General features: G+C 39.6%; 1 protein-coding gene across 1 annotated transcript in view; it reads left to right on the plus strand.

Moving 5' to 3' along the window:
• Positions 1–5,915: 5,915 nt before the first annotated feature.
• tmem131 (transmembrane protein 131) overlaps positions 5,916–21,590 on the plus strand; it is a gene marked incomplete at its 5' end in the record, with an annotated part of 41,911 nt that continues 26,236 nt past the window's right edge. Inside the window, 11 exons of the mRNA XM_047375804.1 lie at positions 5,916–6,117; positions 10,211–10,272; positions 11,136–11,176; positions 15,028–15,096; positions 16,505–16,625; positions 19,266–19,382; positions 19,481–19,603; positions 20,946–21,026; positions 21,115–21,265; positions 21,341–21,397; positions 21,488–21,549. Of these exons, the coding sequence (XP_047231760.1) occupies positions 5,916–6,117; positions 10,211–10,272; positions 11,136–11,176; positions 15,028–15,096; positions 16,505–16,625; positions 19,266–19,382; positions 19,481–19,603; positions 20,946–21,026; positions 21,115–21,265; positions 21,341–21,397; positions 21,488–21,549 (1,086 nt within the window). The remainder of the gene's footprint in view (positions 6,118–10,210; positions 10,273–11,135; positions 11,177–15,027; positions 15,097–16,504; positions 16,626–19,265; positions 19,383–19,480; positions 19,604–20,945; positions 21,027–21,114; positions 21,266–21,340; positions 21,398–21,487; positions 21,550–21,590) is intronic.

The raw sequence follows: 21,590 nt of genomic DNA on the forward strand, positions 1-21,590 counted from the left end.
GGTGGATCGTTTGAGGCAGGAGGGGACCTCACATTTCTCCAGTGACTTGTTGAAGATCCTTGTGAAGGTCGGAGCAAGTTGATGTGCGCAGGCTTTCAGACATGATGGGGAGACGTTATCAGGTCGTCCAGCTTTCTTTGTTTTCATGCGCTGAAACTGCCTCTTTACCTCTTCCTCTGAGATCTTTAGTACAGGCAGAGGATCTGATGGTGGGCGGTTGGTTGCTTTGTGGGAGGAATTTGTTCCTGAATGGGATGTAGAGGGGATGATTTGAGGTGTGAATAGCTTCTTGTCATGTCTGCAGTAGAAGCCATTCAGACGGTTGGCCATGAGACGACTCTGTTCAGGATGGGTGGAGGGGCTCTTGTAGGCAGTCAGGTTTCTCAGACCAGTCCATACAGCTGAAGTGTCAATATGCATTGCAATGAAAGGGTATCCTATGCTGTGTAATAACATTATCTAAAGACAGTATATATATGAATAGAAGACTGTTTTTACAAGCATAAAATAATGGACTCTTCAGAAGATTCTTTAAAGCCATGACATAAATCGTTAAAGCCATGACATAAATAAGCTTTAAACCAGGCATTTTATTCTAATAATATGTTTAGTCCTGTTTAAATTAATGTATCACATTATTTGTATGATGCCCTGGATCAGCAAAATACTCAAAGCAGAAAATGTTGAAGTTGTATAAGCAAACCTGAACATTGCATCATTTGCAACATATCACTTAACAATATGGAGAGCCATTCATCTGTAGGTTATATCACTCTTACAGCTACTAGATACTGTATAAGCCACAAAAAGTTGTACTGATCATCTGAAGTGATATATGCTATTTGATATTAAAGTAATTAAAAATGGCAACCTTTAGAAGCAGATCAGTGTTCTGGTCTTATTCTCAGAGAGAAGAGGAGTGGGGATAGAACACACCCCTGGGGGGCACCAGTACTTATTGATCTGGATCGGGAGAAGATGCTCCCCAGTCTCACCTGCTGCTGCTGGTCTGTCAGGAAGCTGTTGATCCACTGACAGGTGGAGGCTGGGACGTTGAGCTGGGTGAGCTGCTGGTGGAGGATGTCTGGTATGATGGTGTTGAAGGCCGAGCTGAAGTCTACAAACAGGATCCTGGCGTACGTCCCTGGGTGGTCGAGGTGTTGCAGGATGAAGTGTAGACCTAAGTTAACGGCATCATCTGCCGACCTGTTTGCTCGGTAAGCAAATTGCAGGGGGTCCAGCAGGGGGCCTGTGATGTCTTTCAGGTGCTTCAGCACCAGCCGCTCAAAGGATTTCATGACCACAGACGTCAGGGCTACAGGCCTGTAGTCATTTAATCCTACGATGATGGGTTTCTTGGGAACCGGGATGATGGTGGATCGTTTGAGGCAGGAGGGGACCTCACATTTCTCCAGTGACTTGTTGAAGATCCTTGTGAAGGTCGGAGCAAGTTGATGTGCGCAGGCTTTCAGACATGATGGGGAGACGTTATCAGGTCGTCCAGCTTTCTTTGTTTTCATGCGCTGAAACAGCCTCTTTACCTCTTCCTCGGAGATCTTTAGTACAGGCAGAGGATCTGATGGTGGGCGGTTGGTTGCTTTGTGGGAGGAATTTGTTCCTGAATGGGATGTAGAGGGGATGATTTGAGGTGTGAATAGCTTCTTGTCATGTCTGCAGTAGAAGCCATGCAGACGGTTGGCCATGAGACGACTCTGTTCAGGATGGGTGGAGGGGCTCTTGTAGGCAGTCAGGTTTCTCAGACCAGTCCATACAGCTGAAGTGTCAATATGCATTGCAATGAAAGGGTATCCTATGCTGTGTAATAACATTATCTAAAGACAGTATATATATATGAATAGAAGACTGTTTTTACAAGCATAAAATAATGGACTCTGCAGAAGATTCTTTAAAGCCATGACATAAATCTTTAAAGCCATGACATAAATAAGCTTTAAACCAGGCATTTTATTCTAATAATATGTTTAGTCCTGTTTAAATTAATGTATCACATTATTTGTATGGTGCCCTGGATCAGCAAAATACTCAAAGCAGAAAATGTTGAAGTTGTATAAGCAAACCTGAACATTGCATCATTTGCAACATATCACTTAACAATATGGAGAGCCATTCATCTGTAGGTGATATCCCTCTTACAGCTACTAGATACTGTATAAGCTACAAAAAGTTGTACTGATCATCTGAAGTGATATATGCTATTTGATATTAAAGTAATTAAAAATGGTAACCTTTAGAAGCAGATCAGTGTTCTGGTCTTATTTTTGATCTATGTTGTTAAATGTCTTTTTTCACTGTATATATGGAATTAGAAAAGCATTTTGCTTAAATGCTGTTTACCACACAAAAACAAAAAATAGTCACCTTGGATCATGTGGCTAAAAAAAGAGGTGGGTTCTGAATCCAGAGGAAATTATTTAGAATTACAGCAGAATCTCAGTGGACCTTTTGACGGTATTGTTATTAATATTAAGAGGAGGTGAAGCAGATAGCAGGAAGCGGCCAACCTTTGTCCCTCTTATCGCACAAGTGATATGTTATCTTGTTATCCTCCAAGTGCTCTCTGACGTTGTGGTTTGTTTCACCCAAAATTATAGCTAAACTGTATTTGCAGTATGCTGGTACAAAAGTTAAAACCAGGAAATAACAACAAGACATGTTGTGGACTTCATGAACTCTTCATTAAGTCTCTTCATGGACTTCATGTTATATCCATTCATCCTTTTATTCTTATTTATAGTTTCCAAACATTAATTATTACATTAGCTTTATTTTGCATACACAAAAACACAAATGTCTATCTGCATATTTTCGATTTTCAGCGTGTTCACCAAAGCATATCTCTTGATAATTTGCCTGAGGCTAGACAATTTCAATGTTCACTGCTTTTGCAATTTTAACATTTTGTTTAAACCAAAGAAAGATTTGCAAATCGGGGAGGTAAATAACTGATAGAATAAACAATTAACTTGAAAAAAATAGTGCCTTGCAAAACAAAAGTATTAATTTCCCTTGAACATGTTTTCTTTTTGTCATATTTCAACCATAATTTTCAAGTTTTTTTTATTTTAATTTGATGTGTTAGGCCAGTGGAAGATAGGGGCATAAGCCAGAAGTATATAAAAAAAAAGGATACATACTTTTTCTCAGTAGGAGAACAACATTACCACAGAATGATGCTGCTACCACAATGTTTCCCAATGGCAAGGCTGTGTTCAGGTTTATGTGCAGTGTTAGTTTTTTCCCACATATAGTTTTTTGCATGTAGGCAAAAGAAAGCTAAATTTTGTTCTGACGTAACCAGTGAACATTCTTCCACATGTTTGTCGTGTCCTCTACATGGCTTGGGGTTAACTACAGCTGGATTTATGCTAATAAAATTGTGTTAGAGTGTAAGGGCTCTCTTGACTAATGGGGTGAATTTTTAATTGCCAACACCAGATTTTAAAGGAACTGAAAAGAAATGCATGTTACTTTACAGATTTTTGATTATAAAGAAAACACATGCTTTTATTCCATATTACAATTACACACTAATTTTCTGTTGGTCTGTCACATAAAATCTCAGTGAGATACAATGAAGTTTGGGGTGTAATGTGACAAAATATGAAAAAGTTGAAAAGGCATGAATATTTTTGCAAGGCACTACAAAACAAGACCATATGTGTAAATGTCGTGTAAGATCCTAACATGAAGGGTTTAGGAATGTATAAATGAAGTTTACAGGAATCCTTGGTCTTTATCTTTCTTAATAAACAATAGACAGCTTTGGGGAAACATGCAACTGAGCCCATTCACATCATGAGAGAAAAAGTAGGTGGTGTTAAGCAGAGAAGTTACTTGGGTATCCACATACACACAAGACCAGAGTGAAACTAAACCAGCTTTTGATGCAAGATGAGGTTTCTAAAGAAGGAGCTGGAATATGCTGAAGGCGACAAAGTTCCACTTCACTGTGGTGTGGGCTGATGGCAGACTCATGTGTCTCCATAGGCTTCAAGTGGTTCAGAATTCAGCTGCTCGCATTATTACCAAAACCCCCTCTTTTCATTACATGACCCCAGTCTTACAGCAGCTCCACTGGCTCCCTGTTTTATTTAGAATACAATTTAAAATTCTTCTGTATATATTCAAGGCTACCTACAGCCTCGCTCCCCCTACCTTTCTGATCTCCTTCGCATTTCTACTCCCTCCCGCATCCTTAGATCTTCCTCCTCCATTCACTCCACTGTTCCTCCTGCCCGCCTCACTACCATGGGGAGTAGAGCTTTCTCCTGCTCTGCTCCAAAACTCTGGAACTCTCTGCGTTCGGACATGCGCAATGCTAACACTCTTTCTTTGTTTAAGTCTAAACTCAAAACCCATCTGTTCAAGAGTGCTTACTTATTGTGATTGCCTGTTCCTTGTAACTTTTTGTGTGAGTTGTTTTTATCTTGTTTTATTGTTGTTATGCTGTTTGTCTGTTGTTGTTTGCGTGTCCTTGAGCGCTCTGAAAGGCACTTTTAAATAAAATGTATTATTATTAAGTATGCATGCACAATTTCTTTAAGATTTGACTGTTTATTTAATTTACAGTCATTCTTGTATACCTTTTAGTAGTTTGCTTTTTCTACAAGAGACCCATTAGTATTTGAACAACCTTTTCCTCTGAACTTTACCACTGACTTAAGCATCAAAATGTGTCTCTATACCATCTTTATGGACAACTGAATTTGCCTTTAAAATCATTCTCCCATTATGGGCCTCTAATGGTAGCAACTCCACCTACAAAACACAATATGCAACTTCATGCATACACCATAAGTGAAAAAGAACTTGTTTTTAAACTGAATGTCTTGTAATCTTTAAAAGTGGTATAGAACAATGTTTTTCTGGGGTTTAAATGTTTTTTTCTTTGGACTCTTTTTACTCACTGCAAGTCCAATACCAGACCATTTTCAAATAAATGTTTTTTGCCTGCAAATGCAAATGTGATAAGTGGCTTAATAAACCAAATAAAAATGAAAAGGCTAATAAGCTTTAAAAAATTTGTTCAATCTGTGCATCAAAGACAACCTATTTCTAATTGGACATTTACAGCAATTTGATGCAAGCAACGTATTATCATTATTCAAATGTACTTGAATTATAAATCAGTTTGTCTTAAAGGCAGATCTTGATACTGGGATTGACGTCAAATGAACTTGAGCGTGTTTCAATTTTAAACACTACAGGAATATGTTCACTATCAGATGCTGTACAACACTTCATGTGCTAAAGATGAAATGAAACACAAACCATAAGAAGTGCTTAAAATTATAACTGCAACTTTCATGAGGTTTTATATGCACCTCTGCTGTATTGGATGCTGAATTTGGGGCTTTTCCGCCAAATTCCCAGTAACTCAGACATCCAAGAACAAATAGAGCACCATTATGCCTTATGTGATGTCACCAGAGGCATGTGCATAGAAGCTAGTTTTTGGCGGCTAGCTTTTATCTTGATTAAATTAGGTTTTACAGCAAAATATCACAACTAAAAAAAACGGACAGTCAAATATTGTGAATGGATCAAATAATTTTTTAGAGGGAGTTCGATAGTGAAAAGACTGACTAGTAGCTTTAATTAATAACAAAATGTGTGCAGTCATACGTATTTTGCTTGCTGCTTTTTCGAATGCTGGCAATTAAGTCACTGTTATTACGTAAAGTAGCTAAAATTTCCATTTTACAAAATGTTCATAACAGTTCTTCAGGAGGGAGGTGGGGGCTGATGTGTTGCTGCTTGTAGCAACCGGTGACGCGGCGTGAAGCGGAAGAGGAGGAAGAGGAGGAGGGGGTAGAAGAAGAGGCCACGGTCCTGTGTGAGTGGTTAGCTGCTGCCGCTCAGTGGACCTGCAGTTTTTCCTCTCACGGCTATGATTGACAGAGGCAGCAGAGCTTTACACGGGCTTGTCGGCACACTCGCTCGGTTGTTATTGTAACACCAGAGAGACCTGCAGCATGGCGAGTCCAGAGAGAGCCCGGAGCTGCCGCTGCTCACACAGAACAAGAGCGGCGTGTGTCGGAGTCTTCAGGATGTTATTTATTGCTTTTATTCACGCGGCGGGGGCAGATAAACAAGGTTTGTAACTTAGCTGGCTGTGCCCGCGTTAGCAAGCGCTAACTTCCGTAGACATTTTCAGTGAAGTGTTGGTAAAGGTTAGCCTTACCTCCTCGGGCCAACCTTTCCATGGCTAGCCCGCTACATTCAGTTATGTGTTTGTTTATTGCCATCAACGAGGCTTCATTGTAGACTGTAGTATTTATTAGCGTAGTTCAGAATGAAAGAAGTACCGACGGGTTGCTAACTGTTCGTGTGTAAGTGGCCTTTAAACGCTCCTATGAACGACGTTGGCTTCGTTTACTGCTTGTTGTCATACCTCCCATATAAGGCTAACTCTACATCTTAGAGAAGTCTGACAATGTACAGAGCTGCCTGTTAGCACCACGGCTAACACTAATTTTAGCTTAAAGCTGATCTTTAAGCAGAGGAATGTCAGATTGGCAAAATAGTCCTCGTACGGCAGGAAGGTGACTTCCTCATGCCGGAGCTTATGGGGAGTAATGCCTGAAGTGAGACCGTGAGAGAGCTTTAGCTTGTAAACGTGGCTTTTCGTTCTGATTCTTGACCCTCTCCTGGGTTCAGATTGGGACGGATCTGCCCACAGGCCAAATGACAGCCCTGTTGTTATTTTGCCAGCGGGTTCTGCGGCTGGTTGCTATCATGCCTTCTGATCCCGTCAGGTCAGAGACAGGCGGACAGGTGACAACCATCAGCTGTGGGAACTTTGAAACGTGCCCTATAATTATTTACAAAGCTTCCACAATCTAGAGAAACCTCTCCCAACATCTAGATCTTTCAGGGCGTGAACTTTCACATACCCTTGGCTACATGGACAGCTTAAATCCATGGTTTTCAAACTGTGGTACTTTATTGCCACTCTGAGGAAATGCTGGCACCATTATTTGCAATGCAAATGAACTAACCGTGATGTGAAGCTAGCAAGTGCCAAAAAGGTGATTTCAGCATATTGATCTTAATCTGAAGCAAATTAGAGTGACCCTGTAGCAGCTGCTGGTGGCTAATACTGTTTTATTTCTCTCTAAAGTTAAAATTTGGGTCTGGGAATGACATCAAACCTAATTTAACCTTTTTGCCTATAGGGTGAAAACCAGAGGATAAAGCTAATTGATATTTTTCAGTTACTAGCCTTACTACTACTAACAAAAAACAAAATGATCAGTTTATTTCTCTGTAGGTTTTACTTTCAAACACTGTAGAATGTTCAAGCTAAGAAGGTTGTTTGGTACTCTGAAAGATTTAACAGAATAAATCTTCAAAACTGCATATAAACTTTTTTTGGTGGCATCAGTAGTCATGACGTTTTGTGTGCAAAGCGGCCATGTTGGATTTTGAGGTCGGGTTTGTTGAGGAACCTCCAACATTCCCACTCAGGAATTCCAACTAAAGGGGACCGTTCTGTAGATTTTTCCAACTTGACCCAACACAACACAGTCCAAGTCCTTTAGCACTATTGTTTTAATTGTCTCTCAGTATGGTGATACCTGGCCAACTGAGTAATTACCCAGATGAAACCTGTTTTAAGAGGAAAAACTACTGAAGAGACTACAAATGCACCTGACAAACAGCCGTCAAATATTGGTCTGTGCATTTTTAGATTTGTTATTTTGTAAGTTGACTACTCTTACAAAGCATTTATATTTGTGCTCTCCTGGTTTTGTTGAACCCATTGTGGGTTTAGACTCTCAGCCAAATACCTCCAGACATAGGCTGGTATGAGATTCTCACAGTATGATAACCTTGAGTAAAAATACCACTTTCACAATATTATTACAAAAAATGTAAACATGATAATTGCACTTCTGTTATCTGTAACATTTATATTGATTAGGTTTGATACACAGACTAAGCAAAATATAGAATACACATCTACTAAAGTTAACAGTTTGCAGGTTTTTGCAATTTTTAAAAGCTCACACACACACACACACACACACACACACACACACACTTGATGCACTGTTTGTAAAGTTATTTAGGAATGCCACATCAAGCCATTAGTCATGACATTGATGGTTTGTGAGGTTTGTTCGATAAAATCATGTTTTCGTGTCAGAAAATGTTTACTGAATGTTGCAGCTTATTCAGACATACATATGTAAGCAAAAGGTTAAACTTGAAGTGGAAACTGTGGTGTCGTTTATGGTGTCATATGGAAAACCACTCAGCAGACTAAAAACGTCTGACCTGCAGAGTGGAGTTTTAGTCTCTGCAAACGTGTGGATTCATAGTTTTAGGAAACACATGGCAGGTGAAATCAGAGATGTCCGATTCTCTAAAGGTTTGTTGATAGCAGGGTGATTGTAGAGGATTTACTACCTTTTTTCACAACCCGACACCTTATAACACCCAGAAATAGACGAGCACTGTAATTGTTCAGAGGGGCGGTCCTCGGTTACAAACCTCCAGCTGAAGCCAAAGGTTCTCCGTCTGTGAACAGATATGAAGCATGAATGTTCTCCTGTCTTTTGCCAAATTTGAGAGGGCTTTTAATGATCTTTACAAGGAATTATACCTGGCAGTGAGCAGACAATTTGTAAATAATGAAATATGAGTGGCTCCAGGAATCTTTTTTTACATGACGTCTAATTCTGCTTTTCACATGAATTGTAGCTCTGTCTGCAGGTGCTACCCAACCTGAAACTGGCATTTTAACGCATATCTGCTTCTTCTATTTATATGTTGGATGCTTTGCCAATAAGTTTAAATATGTCAGCTATTTCAGCACAATCAGAGGGATGCAAATGTCACCATGTTTGTGTGTTTGTTTTTACGATTTTTAACCTCTTGGTACTCATCCCTTGGTGCCAGGGAAGGAATTTAACTTTTTGTTTTTTTTTCTACGTTCATTGCTCTACGTTCCCTTAGTTAAACACAGACGTGTGGTGTTCTTTAAATGTCAGACTCTTGGCTAAAAGTTGATATAAACCATTTTGAGGTGAGGCCCTCTGCTATTAGCATATGTGCAGACCGCAGAGACCTCATAGATTCCTAAAATATAAGTTTTGTCACAATCCGCCCAGGATTTACTCAACCAGCAGCAAAAGAAGTTCAGAATTGTCACTTTTAAAAACTTTATTACCTTCGTAATATTCTCTCCCAGATGTATAATCTTTTGTTTTGTTGTCATATTTATAGAGTAACTACATCTCCCAGTGCTCTATGCAAGCGGTTTTAGCACATTTCCTGGTTGCGGATACACGGACTTGATTGTAAGAACGTAACATTCACTCAGTCTGCGTCACAAATCTTCGTCTTTCTACTCCTGGTGATCGGTGGGACTGACATCAATGTGTTTGGTATTATCTGATTCTGTTGGCTCTATGGATTAAAAGGAGGCGTCGTTTATGCAATTTAGACCAACCAAACTCGGGTTATTGCTCTGTGTAAAGCAGCTTGTCTGTGAATGTGCTGCAGTTGGAGCAAAAGAGAGCAGTTTTTCAGTATTTTGCTAAAAATAGAAAATGTCGGTAATTAAAAAAAAGAATGTTAAAATGAACCATTTTGAACATGTAAAAAAAAGTTTTCCAAGTAAAAGCAACCTTTTTTGTAAATGGTGCCAACATGTGCTATACTGTGGCAATGGGTAAAATGCCTAGGTGTGTCTTTACTAAAACCTCTGTAACTGTGCTCTAGTTTACCTCAGCTGCATAAATCTTTGCCCTTGTTATGTCCACAAGTGGATGTAGGATTTTCAAAAGTTTGTAGCCATATTCATGATATTTCTAAAAGGTTTATATACTGTACAATGCAGAAAAACTTCTGGGGAGGGAAAAAAATCTTCCTTTTTTTCTGTTACATCCTCATTATCTCTGAAACAGTAGCAGCTACTGTGATATTTACACTTCAGATATAATATCCTTAGTGTTAGCTTTAATTTGATACCAAGGCTATTTAAATATGCTTTGTAATTGCTGAGAAAAACTCAATTAAATTTGGGCATGTCATTTTGAGCACAAACTTTACGAAAACACCTTTATTACCCATTTATTAGATTTCATACCTGGAAAATGTACTGAAATGAAAGCTGCTTTTGTTTTTCTATGATGGTGTTGCAAAAAAGCTAATCAGGTGTTTTCTGTTGATTTTACAGCATTCATTCAGTCAGACACAATTCTAGAGGTTCTACATTTTGGTGAGGGAAGCCTTTTACAGGTAAGGCCTTTTTATTTTCATCGATGTATTTCTGTTATATCTGAACACTTCAGGTAATGTAGAGTAGGGCTGCACAATATGTCAAAAATCTGTCGCCATCACAATATTAGGTTACACAACATGCATGTCGCAAAGAATTGCTTGGACTGCATAGAGTGTTATCTCATTATTTAAGTACCATTCATTCAAACTCTTTATATCTGCTATATATTTGGTGGCAACCTTTGTATAATGCAGCTTAAAAAAGTTTTAGAAGGTGAGGTGGCAATTTCATAAAAAAAAAAAGGACACTCAAGCTCTTTCAGTGCCAAAACGGAAGGCATTTTTCAATAAAGCTGTGTTTGAGATGGAAATATCCCGTTTTATTTTCTCCAGAAGTGGGACAGACCACCCGTTATCTGGTTTCCGTTTGCCATAACCTGTTAAGCCCGATGACGGGATGAGCGGAGGGATGCCCGTTTTTTGTTTTTGATTGAGTTTTTTTAATCACAAATAAATCAGACATAGTAACAGTTGCAATTGTGGGTCCACTTGAAAAATATTTTTTTGTTTTACCTTTACACAGGTACCAAAGGTTTGCATGTAGATCTTATAACTGTGGAGCTATACTTGATTTATTTCAGGTATGTAATTTCAGCTGGAAATTGCTCTAAAACCCCTCGGCACTTAACAGGCTAAACCCACAGTGCAAGTCATATTTTGATGGCTAAATTTACCAACAATGTCGCATCTTTTAGCAATATTGTGCAGCCCTAATATAGCGCAATGATAAACTGAATGAGAAACCCTTAGTTAACTCATAAAATAATTTGCATATGGATTATGTATTGACAATTACTTCCTGTGTGATTCTGGTCTTGCAGGCAGAGTCTGATATTGATTTTAGTTTATATCATCAACAGAGGTAAGGCATGTCTTTGTCTTTTTGCTTTATTTTTACTTGTAAAAATGTGTTTAAGCTTTAAAAACAAGAACTGGATGCACAAAAATTTATTGAACTTTATTGAGTCTGCATTTCAGAACAGATGCGGTCGGAGTCATTCTAACATGTTAGTCTGCTTTATTCTCTCCAAAGCCAGTTCTGATGTGTTTGTGGGTCATTGTCCTATTGGGAAGACCTACTTATGTCAAAGTTTTAATCCTCTATCTTTTGGTTTGGGATGAAGTTGCTGAATTTGGAGGTACTCTTTTATATTCTATCCACGTGGTGCAATGCACCTGGATGACTGACAGCAAAAGAGCCCCACAGCATAATGCTGCCACCACCACACTTGAAAGTTGGAACAGTGTTTGTACATTTGAAAGACTTGCCTCGGCTCCTCAACACATACTTCTTACTCTGACTGAATAGTTCACTTCTCTTCTCTGACTATAAAATCATTTTCTAGCAGACTGTTAGTTCTTGTCCATGTAGGCAGCCAAGCTTGGAGGTTTCATTGTTGGAGCAGGGACCTCCATGTTCTCTCACACTATAGGGATTTGAAATTTATCATAATGGACAGAGAAACTGGTGTTCCTTCAGCTTCAGTTCATGGTAGATTTGACCCTTGTTGGTTCCTGGACTGTTTCTGTATCATTCTGACCATTTCTTTTGTTATCTGTGGGAGTTCCCAACAAGACCGTGATCGCAAGCGCATTTAAATATGTTTTAGAACAGATAAAGCAGTTTATCAAGCTTGCGGAAGAACTGCTTGAAAGGTGTGTCCTGGACAGAAAATCAACCAATTTAAATGAGCTCCGACTGTGACAAGAGGCGTGGTGAAATTGCCACACACTTTTTAACTTTGTGAGATCATTGTGACTGGATGAGGTGCAGCTAGCTAAGGGAGCCTTACCCAAATATCAGTGTATGTATATCTTTGATCCTGTGGATTAGGGAAAATACAGTCTAAATTTAAATTTGTCTCGTCAGTTCTTATTTTAAAAAATAATTCAACATGTTGGTTTGAAGTTTGTTCAACCCTGGAAACCCCCCCGCCCCCCAGTTCAAATAGACCATTAAGATCCCAATGCATGAGGTTAAACCCATGATGACTGGATGTAACGTCTGAGCACCGTGGTAGACTTGAAACGTGTGTTTGCAGGCGGTGATCGTAGGGATGTTCTTGTATGAACTTGCAAATTTCTATGGATTGCATGCAGTGGTGATTAGTTGCTACAAAGTAAACAAATGTTTTAAAGGGTGCATGCTGTACACTTGATTATTCCCCCATTTTAACAAGTCTAACAGGACCATGTTGAAAAAAGAGCTGCTGTTGTAGTAGTGCAGAGACGAGATGTTCTGAATAGCGAACTGCTACCATATGGGGCAACTCTCAAGTTAAAAATGGTACATTTTGTTAGGTTTGCTTGGCACCATTTGCTTCAGTAAACCACAAGTTTTTGGTGACATGTGGGTTGTTGCCTGTTTGGTCGAAGCACAGCGAGTTCTCCTCTTCTCAGAAAGAGTCTAGCAGGGCAGACTTGGGATGTCAGTTTGCACCGTCCCACAGGTTATACTGGCAGGATCTTTAACTGCACTGACTGTGTACACAGGGATGGCAGATAGTAGAGTACTTTAGGAAAGTTTGCTTTCTAGTGTCCGTTTTAACATCCCACACTTATACACTGTTTGAATTACAGTGAGTCTCTTTACACTTGGATTCTGCTCTGATTTAGATTTTTTTTGTTGCAGTGTACGTCTCCTGAGGGTGATTAGTTACGATGGGGCTGTGTGCCTAGCGGACAGAGAAATGCTTAAACATGAAAACACCTCTCCATGGCTAGCAGGAAGCTTGTCAAACTTAGCTGACTTGTGGCATCATGTTTCTGCTTTGTGGTCTGCAGCCACTGCATCTACAGATGCTCTGCATGTATCTTTCACACGTGTGTTTGAGCCATGTGCAGCATGCAGGCAGGTTTTAGTGTTTTCTTGCTATGATCAAGGTCCATAAAGACATTATCTTGCGGAATCATAGCATGAGTACTGACAGAGGTGTGTTTAGTTTTTCTTTTTTGAAACGCAACACTTCCTCTTTTACTACACTGTGTGTGTAGAATTTTTAGTTTTTCTGATCTCTCTTCCTCAGGAATTAATACACTTCACATATAATATGCATATTTCTTTTTATGCACTCATCTTCCTAAGGAGCCTCCGACACAAGGCATACCAACCCTGCCTTGCAAAAGTTGTTATACTACTAGTACATTATGTTCCATTACAACCAGGAACTTCAATGTATTTTATGTGGATCTCATGTGATAGACCAAAACAAAGGAGCACACAATTGTGAAGTGGAACAAAAATAAATATGTAAAATATACTCATTACTCTGATACCCTAAAATAAAATCCAGTCCACCGACTACCCTCAGAAGTCACTCAGCAGTTACGGAAAGATGGGCGGAACTAAATGCAGGGTAATTTAGGATGGAAATCTGTTAAACATACAGCCAGAGCTTAAGTGGAATTGCTTAATTCAAATCATGTTCATGTGTTAGAATGGCCCAGTCAAAGTCCAGACCACAATGTACATGTATAAAGACAATAAGACTAAGCTTCAGTTGTTTTGCAAAGAAGGATTGGGGAAAAAATATATTATTTCTCGCTGTCCAAAGCTGGCAGAGATATACCAACCTTGCAGCTGCAGTAAAAGGTGGTTCAACAAAGTATGAACCCAAAAATAACTAAAATGCATAAAAGTTTGTTTGTCTAGGGGTATGAATACACTGCAGCTCAGAGAGGAGGAGTTAATGCCTTCCCCGTTGATCTTTCCAGACGACTCATTTTACATGCTGACATTCAACATCAGCTCTGAAGCGCAGAGCGAAACGCTGCGTAGCATTCACATCCAGGATCCGCTGAAAGCTTCTTTTTTTTTTTTTTAACCCCAAAACGAGAACAAGCTGCAGGTGACGGTTTAGCCCAAGGGGACGTTGAATCTTGGCACATTCAGTCTCCCAAGGGATATAAATCCATCCTGCCGTGGAATATCCTGACTATTGGAGAGCTATGCTCCTGCTTTTGTCTGTTCTTGTGGGCAGAGGCTTGGTAGTAAAAAGGTGAAATGGATCTCCAGCCAATTTTCTGACACCAGGGTGGTGTTAACAGAATTACATGAGCTATATAAAGCGAGGGTGTTACTTTTTAAAGAACAATGTGAAACGGTATAATTAGAGTAGCGTGGTTAGGTCAAATATTTGCCTTGGATAGTGAGTCTTTGTCACAGATGAATTAGTCATCTATAAGGCAAGATAAACTTGTGACATTGAGCTCCTATTAAATGAGCCAAAGCTCGGCTGACTGCCACGTCATCTTCCCTGATGAACTTCCTTTTGCGTGTGATTTACATAAAGGCTCATGTTACACGTTTCTGTTGTCTACTCCCTCCGCAGAAGAGGAGTTGCCTTCCTGTCTATTGTTCAAAAACACCTGTTGCTGGACAGGTTCTGTGAATTTTACAGCCAGGCGGCTTGCAACCAATCCTTAAACGCTGATGCCTCTCTGACAAGCGCCACATTCTGAAAGTGACACTGAGAGCTCTTTCTTTTATTCTCGCCTTTTTTCTTTTTCCAAGTTTTGCGAAGACTTTAGAAATGGAAATGGTGTGCCGCGGATGTGAATGGCCCCTTTGCACTCCTTATGTCCTAATTAAAGAAAAAGCCAGGAGTTTGTTGTTGATCTAGTCTCTGTGATTTTTTCTAAGCTAAACCCAAGCATGGATATTCGTGTTGCTTGCTTGCTCTTGCTGCTGTCACAGCTTCCCATCTCTTACAGCACATCCCCACACCGAGGGAACTGCCGACCAATACGATTTGAACCTCCAATGCTAGACTTTCATGAACAGTGAGTATTTTATCTCTCTGAAAGTTTAACATCTTTATTTTGTCATAGTTTTGCTTCTTGTTTTCATTCATAGTTGATCTCCTGTATTGAATGTACAGTGATTGGCTCCACCAGTAAGCAACTTCAGTTCTGACATGTCAAGTAAAATGGTTTGATGTGACAATCTGTTGTATTATAAAGATGTTCAAAGCATTTCTTTCTCTTTAATCTTTGGATCTTCCACAGGAAAAGCACCAGTTATTTATAAGCACAGCCAACACAACTACAATAAACCTTTCAGATCGCATATCTAGCTGATAGTGGAGGCACACCCGTGTAGACATTGGTTACATTTCCACGGTGGGGATTCAGGGGTCACACCGGAAGGACTCAGCTGTCCCGACCTGTCCCAAAACGTTCCACTTATCAGTTCTGAATGTTTCCTGGAAATCCTAAGAATGAAGCCTGGAAAAGTCCTTGAGAGTTTTCCTAGGTGGCAGACACATTGACTTGACTTGGACGTTCTGAACAGAGTTAAATTCAGTTGAAGATGAAAATGTCATCATCTGATTTCTGTGGGAGGGAAAGTCATTAAAACACCACATGATTTTCATACCATACCATTTTCTTATCAGCTGCTGGCTGCCTGTGAGGTTGGAAATCAAGAGTCTATGGTGTGCTTTCCATGGTGTATTAACAATGTGGAGATGGTAACTGAGTGGTGTCGGCTCTCATTTTACTTTCACTAGACTAAACAAAGGACCGCTTCCTATGGTTCAAACCTGCTGACGCTGTTAGTTTTATTTTCACAATTGTTGACCCCTGTACTACAGATGCAACGAGAAATAAGAAGTTGTCCACAGTTGGAGGATTTTCAGGCTGATCAGCCCTGACCGGCCAGACCAGAACAAAATTAAAGGTCAATTAAAGCACCATGCTTGGGAGCTTCCATGTCCTGCCGACAGAAACAATGTTGGTTGTGGAAGATTTAAATCCATGAAGAAGACTGGAAGCTATTTTATTGATCAGTGGGGTGTTTTAAAATAAAGTCGGGAAACACAGAAATATAAGAAGCTATTTAAAACAAAACTGTCTTTTCTAAGCATTGTCTACGGCTCATTCAGGTTGTAAAGGAGAGCAAAACCTTTATCAACATTTCCAAATCCAGCTTCTTCCATCACAGAGGTTAAACGCTGAAAAGCCTTCCTGTTATCTGGTAGCCTTTTGAGCATCTATGTTAAAACAAGAGTCCACACTGTCTTGAAACGGCTGCTTTATTTATGTTAGACACACTAATTTCTAAAAGAAGATCCCAATCATTTTGTCATTGCTTTAAAATGTTAGTTAGACCCTGTTTTGCAGCCACTTCCCTGTTAGACAGTAGAGTTGAATACCTGTATCTATAAAGCCTTCTCTTCTGCTTTTACAGGCCTGTTGGGATGCCAAAAATGGACAAAGTTTATTTACATAATCCTAGCTCAGAAGAAATTAGTTTGATATCAATATCAGCAACAACGGCACATTTTCACGCATCCTTTTTTCAGAATAGGGTAAGTAGTCACTGTTTTTATTTTTATTGCTCTGAATCTGATAAATGTTACAAGTTATCTGCTCAGGTAAGGAGAATCTGCTCTGTCCATCTTCAGTCACATTGTGTGATGATCCCACCGTGTTACCTTATGTCTGTGCTTGAAGAGACGTGTTAAACATAATGGTGCAAGTCATTTATACTAATTAACAAAGAGAAACGTTCCATTTGACGCTTTCCCTGTCAGTGGGGCGTCCTTTTGTTTTTCCTGCTTTAACCGGTCTCTGCAGTAAAAAGTGAACAGCATGTTTGTAGACACAGAGCAGTGTGAGAAATGCTGTTATAAGTCACATGTGCACATCTATGGGTGTTGTAGTCCTAAGCTATATAAAGGCAGGGTGACAGCTTGTTTAACACAGTGAATAATATGAGGAATCAACAAAGCAGAACAATGTGACTCATTATCTGGTATGCTCAGTACAAGCTTTAAAGCATAGCTCCTAGTGATACTCAGTGAAACATGAAAGCAATTTGTCATTTCATAGTATAACAAAAGGAGATGGTGTTTCTCTGGGTTTATCAACAGATTAGTGTGAAAAATTCAATAGAAACAAAAAATACAGAAACACAAGCGTGAAAAAAAAAGTACATACTAACACGTTTCAATACTTTAACTGTGTGCTGCGAAACCTGTTTAGTATCCTTGAGGTTCTATGTGGTATCTGCCTGATGGCAGCAGTTCAGACAGTTTATGGAGAGGATGTGACAATATTCTAGGTGTCCGCCAGGGGCGTGTAGCAGCAACGTTCTCAGCTTCCCTCACTATCCTCTGCAGGTCCATTTTTGTTTGCCACATTGCAGCTGAAGTTGCCACACAGAGCCACAGTCTTCCAACACAATTTATTAATAATCATAATTCAGAATCCTAACTGGTAGGATGTAAACTGCATCCCCGCTGCAGCAGGATGACTTCATATCTTGTTGATTTTATTTTTATGAGATAATTTTTTTAATTTGCAGCACACAGCAGCAACAACGCACTTCCACACAAGATAATGCTGAGATGTCAAAGATATCTAAATGGCATGTTTGAGAAAAAACATCTCTGCAGGGTGTGTTCTCGATGAAGGAAAACAACTGATGTTCACAATGTTTAGTCTTTGTTTTTTTTTTTTATTATTCTTGAGCGTCGTCCCTAATTGTTTATTTGTTGCAGTTTTATCACCAATAAAGCTGGAAGATATTTGTGGTTGGAAAAAATGTTTGGGGGTTTAGAGAGAGGAAGCTGACCATGCTGGCCATTGCCTTGTCTCTTTGCTGGGTTAGGGTTGCTTTTAGGTGCCGGTTTTTTGGGGCAGAAAGTATTTAGACACAAGATGATGACGGCACAGATTAAGAGTCCTCAGATTAATTTGATGGTGATAGTTGTAGTTTTAGCAGTTTTATTCAGATGTTTTTGAGCATGAGCACATATAAACGATACAGGACAGTTTAACATCCTCTGCTTTATTATGAAATTGCCATTTCTTACCTTCATACTTACATAGGGTTTTAACGTTTTTAGTGGGTTTACCAATTTTGACTAGTGGTGCTAAAATTGCTAAAAAAAACTGCAATAAATAAATCGTGAGTTGTTTAGATGACATTAGGTTGTAAGGCATGGAATTATAATTCTAGCTTAATAAAGTTTAACTACAGCATTGACTGAAACAGATTTTTTGTAATTTAACTGCGGTCGGAGGCACGTTGTCTGCTTTGCACCAGTCTGGTTTTATAGACTAGTGGAGGTGGGATCGATCACACCATCTAGCTGCATCAGATGATCATTGTCGGATCTGAACTGCTTAATTTGTTGTTGCTTATTGTTTATAACTAATAAAAAATTAGCTTGTATTTGTTACCATGTTATTTAGGAACATCAGCAAACCTACTGGCTGGATTTGTAGGAGCCACTTACCTCGTGAAGTGGTGTGATTTTACTCTGTAGATCTCGGTTTGTTGTTTTAATACTTGTTTATATTATCTTATTGTTATAATGTTATGCTTTAAAGGATCAAAAGTAAATTCTTGTGCAATATTTTAAGCAAAAGGTTGATACTTCACAAACTCTCATTGTGAGGGTTTGATGCTGTTCTACTAATGTTCCTAGTCATGAGAATCGTTCCTATTGCGTTTTGGACAGTTGGATCATATAGATTCCTAAAACGAGTTTTTTTTTTTTTTCTTTACATTTTTCTCTGCTGCCCTGCAACCATAAGTCTGTATTAAACACAGGAGCTAATTTTAAAACTTTTTTCATGTTTTCTTTAATATTTGCATGAAGGATTTCTGCACACTCCGGAACTCAAAATGTCACCATAAGATCTATTTTTTGCTGCCACTTTGGTGCGCCGGATCTAACCACATCAAACCTAAACATCATATTGTTGTGATCCTTTCTGGGAAATATGCAGCAGAAAGCCACAATCACGTGCTAAAACTGCAGTCCCTTCCTGCACGCTAAAGTTAGCGTGTAGCTCTAATGCTTTCATAGCAGCACCCATTTTGATAGTGAATATTGAGTTGCTTGGGATCATTATGTTGTGGCTTATTTTGTCTGGCAGGTACAAGATGTTTTTTTCACTTTAATTGATATCCTCCCATTCGTCTGTTCTTCCTGCAGATAATTCCACCAGGAGGGAACACATCTTTTGATGTAGTGTTTCTTGCTCGAGTCGTTGGGAATGTAGAAAACACTTTATTTATTAATACATCACATCATGGAGTGTTTACATACCAGGTACAAACCGAACAAGCGCCATCCTCTCAGGAACGTTTGTTTTTACTTGCTGGAAGGCCGGCGTCGCTAATTCTGCCTTTCGATCTCCTCCCCTTCAGGTTTTTGGGGTCGGGGTCCCGAACCCCTACAGACTACGGCCCTTCGTCGGGGCCCGGGTCCCTGTGAACAGCAGCTTCTCGCCTCTAATAAACATTCACAACCCGTACAGTGAACCACTGCAGGTAATCTTAAAAGATTTTTCTTACTTAAATAAGGTAACCCACAATAGTATTCACACCCTTTGAACTTTTTCACATTGTGTCACTTTACACCCACAAACCACCATGTATATAATATGATCAAATCACAGTAATCTCTCACACTGAGCATCCACATGAAAAAGAAGTACTCCCTTCCAACAGGAAAAAACCTCCAGCGGTCATCTGCTGAAACCAACTCTGCGTTTAATAGACCGAGCAGACTCAAAAGAAAAAAAACACAGAAGCACGGGTCTAGAGTTATCTCGGAAGTAAACATTAAGTATAGAGTTAATGGCGGCAGCAGCTCTTTTAGTGGGTTTGTCTAGGAGAGAAACACAGCTAAACAGATAAGCTCCCAATCTATGGGTTCAAAAACAGTACATATGTGGCATGCTCTTTTAGTGGCTTCGTCCATATCTGTGAAGTGAAATTTTAGTGATGTCTCTACAATTCTAGCCTTTGTGTGAACAGAGGCAAATAGAAGTCTATTGTTGGGGAAAACTAGCGATAAGAACATCTTGCACTTTGCCTCCAGCTATGTGGGGGATACAGTAAAGCTGCAAGAAAGTGGTCTGGTTACCAGACCAAAATTATTAACATCTTGGGCTACATACAGAATGCTCTGTTTGGTGAGTAACTAAGACATGCTGTTTTATCATGAGGAACAGGAAAGCTAGCCTAATTTGAAGAGAAGGTTGATCAATGGAACTAAATGCAGGGCAACAAAAGAAAACCTGTTGGAGACTGAAGAAGACTTGAGACTGCCCCCCTCGCCCAGTTCAGCAGGATGACCTGAAACGTATACATTCAGAGCTACAACAGTGTTTTAAATCAAAACATATTCATATGTTAGAATGACCCAGTCAAAGTCCAGACATGAATCCAACTGTGAAAGCCTGTGGCAAGACTTGAACGTTGATGTTTACAGATTTCCTCCATTCAATCTGACTGAGCTTGAGCTATTTTCAAAAAAGAACAGGCAACATTTTTGGCTCTAGTGGTGCAGAGCTTGTAGAGACATATCCCAAAAGGCTTGGAGCTGTACTTGCAGCAAAAGATGATTGTACAAAGTACTGACTCATAGGGGCCGAATGCAAATGCATGCTTCAATATTTAGATTTTCATCTGTAAAATAAATTATGAAAAGCATGTATACTTTTCCTCCTACTTCAATATGCGCTATGTAGTGCATATTGAAATCAAAGTTTTGTTCTTGTGACACGAGAAAATGCGAAAAGGTTTAACAAGATACAAATACTTTTACAAGCCGCTGTAAATCTGCACACACTTACTGGACCAGTTTAACATTTTGTGCTTGCTTCAGGTTGTTGAGATGTATTCCAGTGGTGGGGATCTGCATTTAGAGCTTCCCACGGGCCAACAAGGAGGCACTGGGAAGCTTTGGGTGAGTTCCTCTTGCGGATGCAGCGTTTCTATCAACTTTTGTCTCCAAGGGTGGACCATTAATGGTGGTACCCTGCTTCGCCTTTTAGGAGATCCCTCCGTTTGAGACAAAGGGAGTGATGAGAGCCAGCTTCTCCTCCAGAGATGTGGACAACCACACCGCATTCATCAGAATCAAAACCAATGCTCCAAACGAGGACCAGTTCATCATCCTCCCTGTTGAGGTGGAGGTCACATCAGGTAAGCTTCTAAACCTTTTTAATCCAGATTTGTACATTAACCTTCTGCATTACCCTAACAAATTACTATTTGCAGCTCCTGGTATATACTCCTCCACAGAAATGCTTGACTTTGGTACACTGCGATCACAAGGTACATAGTTACGAGAAAATGCTTTTTGCAATCATTGTGACGTAATCCTTCTGATTGGCTGCTTTCTTTCCCAACCACCTTGTGTTTCAGATCGTCCAAAACTCCTGAATCTACATCTTTTAAATTCAGGAGCAAAAGATGTTCCAATCACAGTGTGTATTTCCATCAGGCTTCTAAAATCCTTATCCTTGAA

Source organism: Girardinichthys multiradiatus, chromosome 9, assembly GCF_021462225.1.
Source record: "Girardinichthys multiradiatus isolate DD_20200921_A chromosome 9, DD_fGirMul_XY1, whole genome shotgun sequence".
Taxonomy (NCBI): Eukaryota; Metazoa; Chordata; class Actinopteri; order Cyprinodontiformes; family Goodeidae; genus Girardinichthys; species Girardinichthys multiradiatus.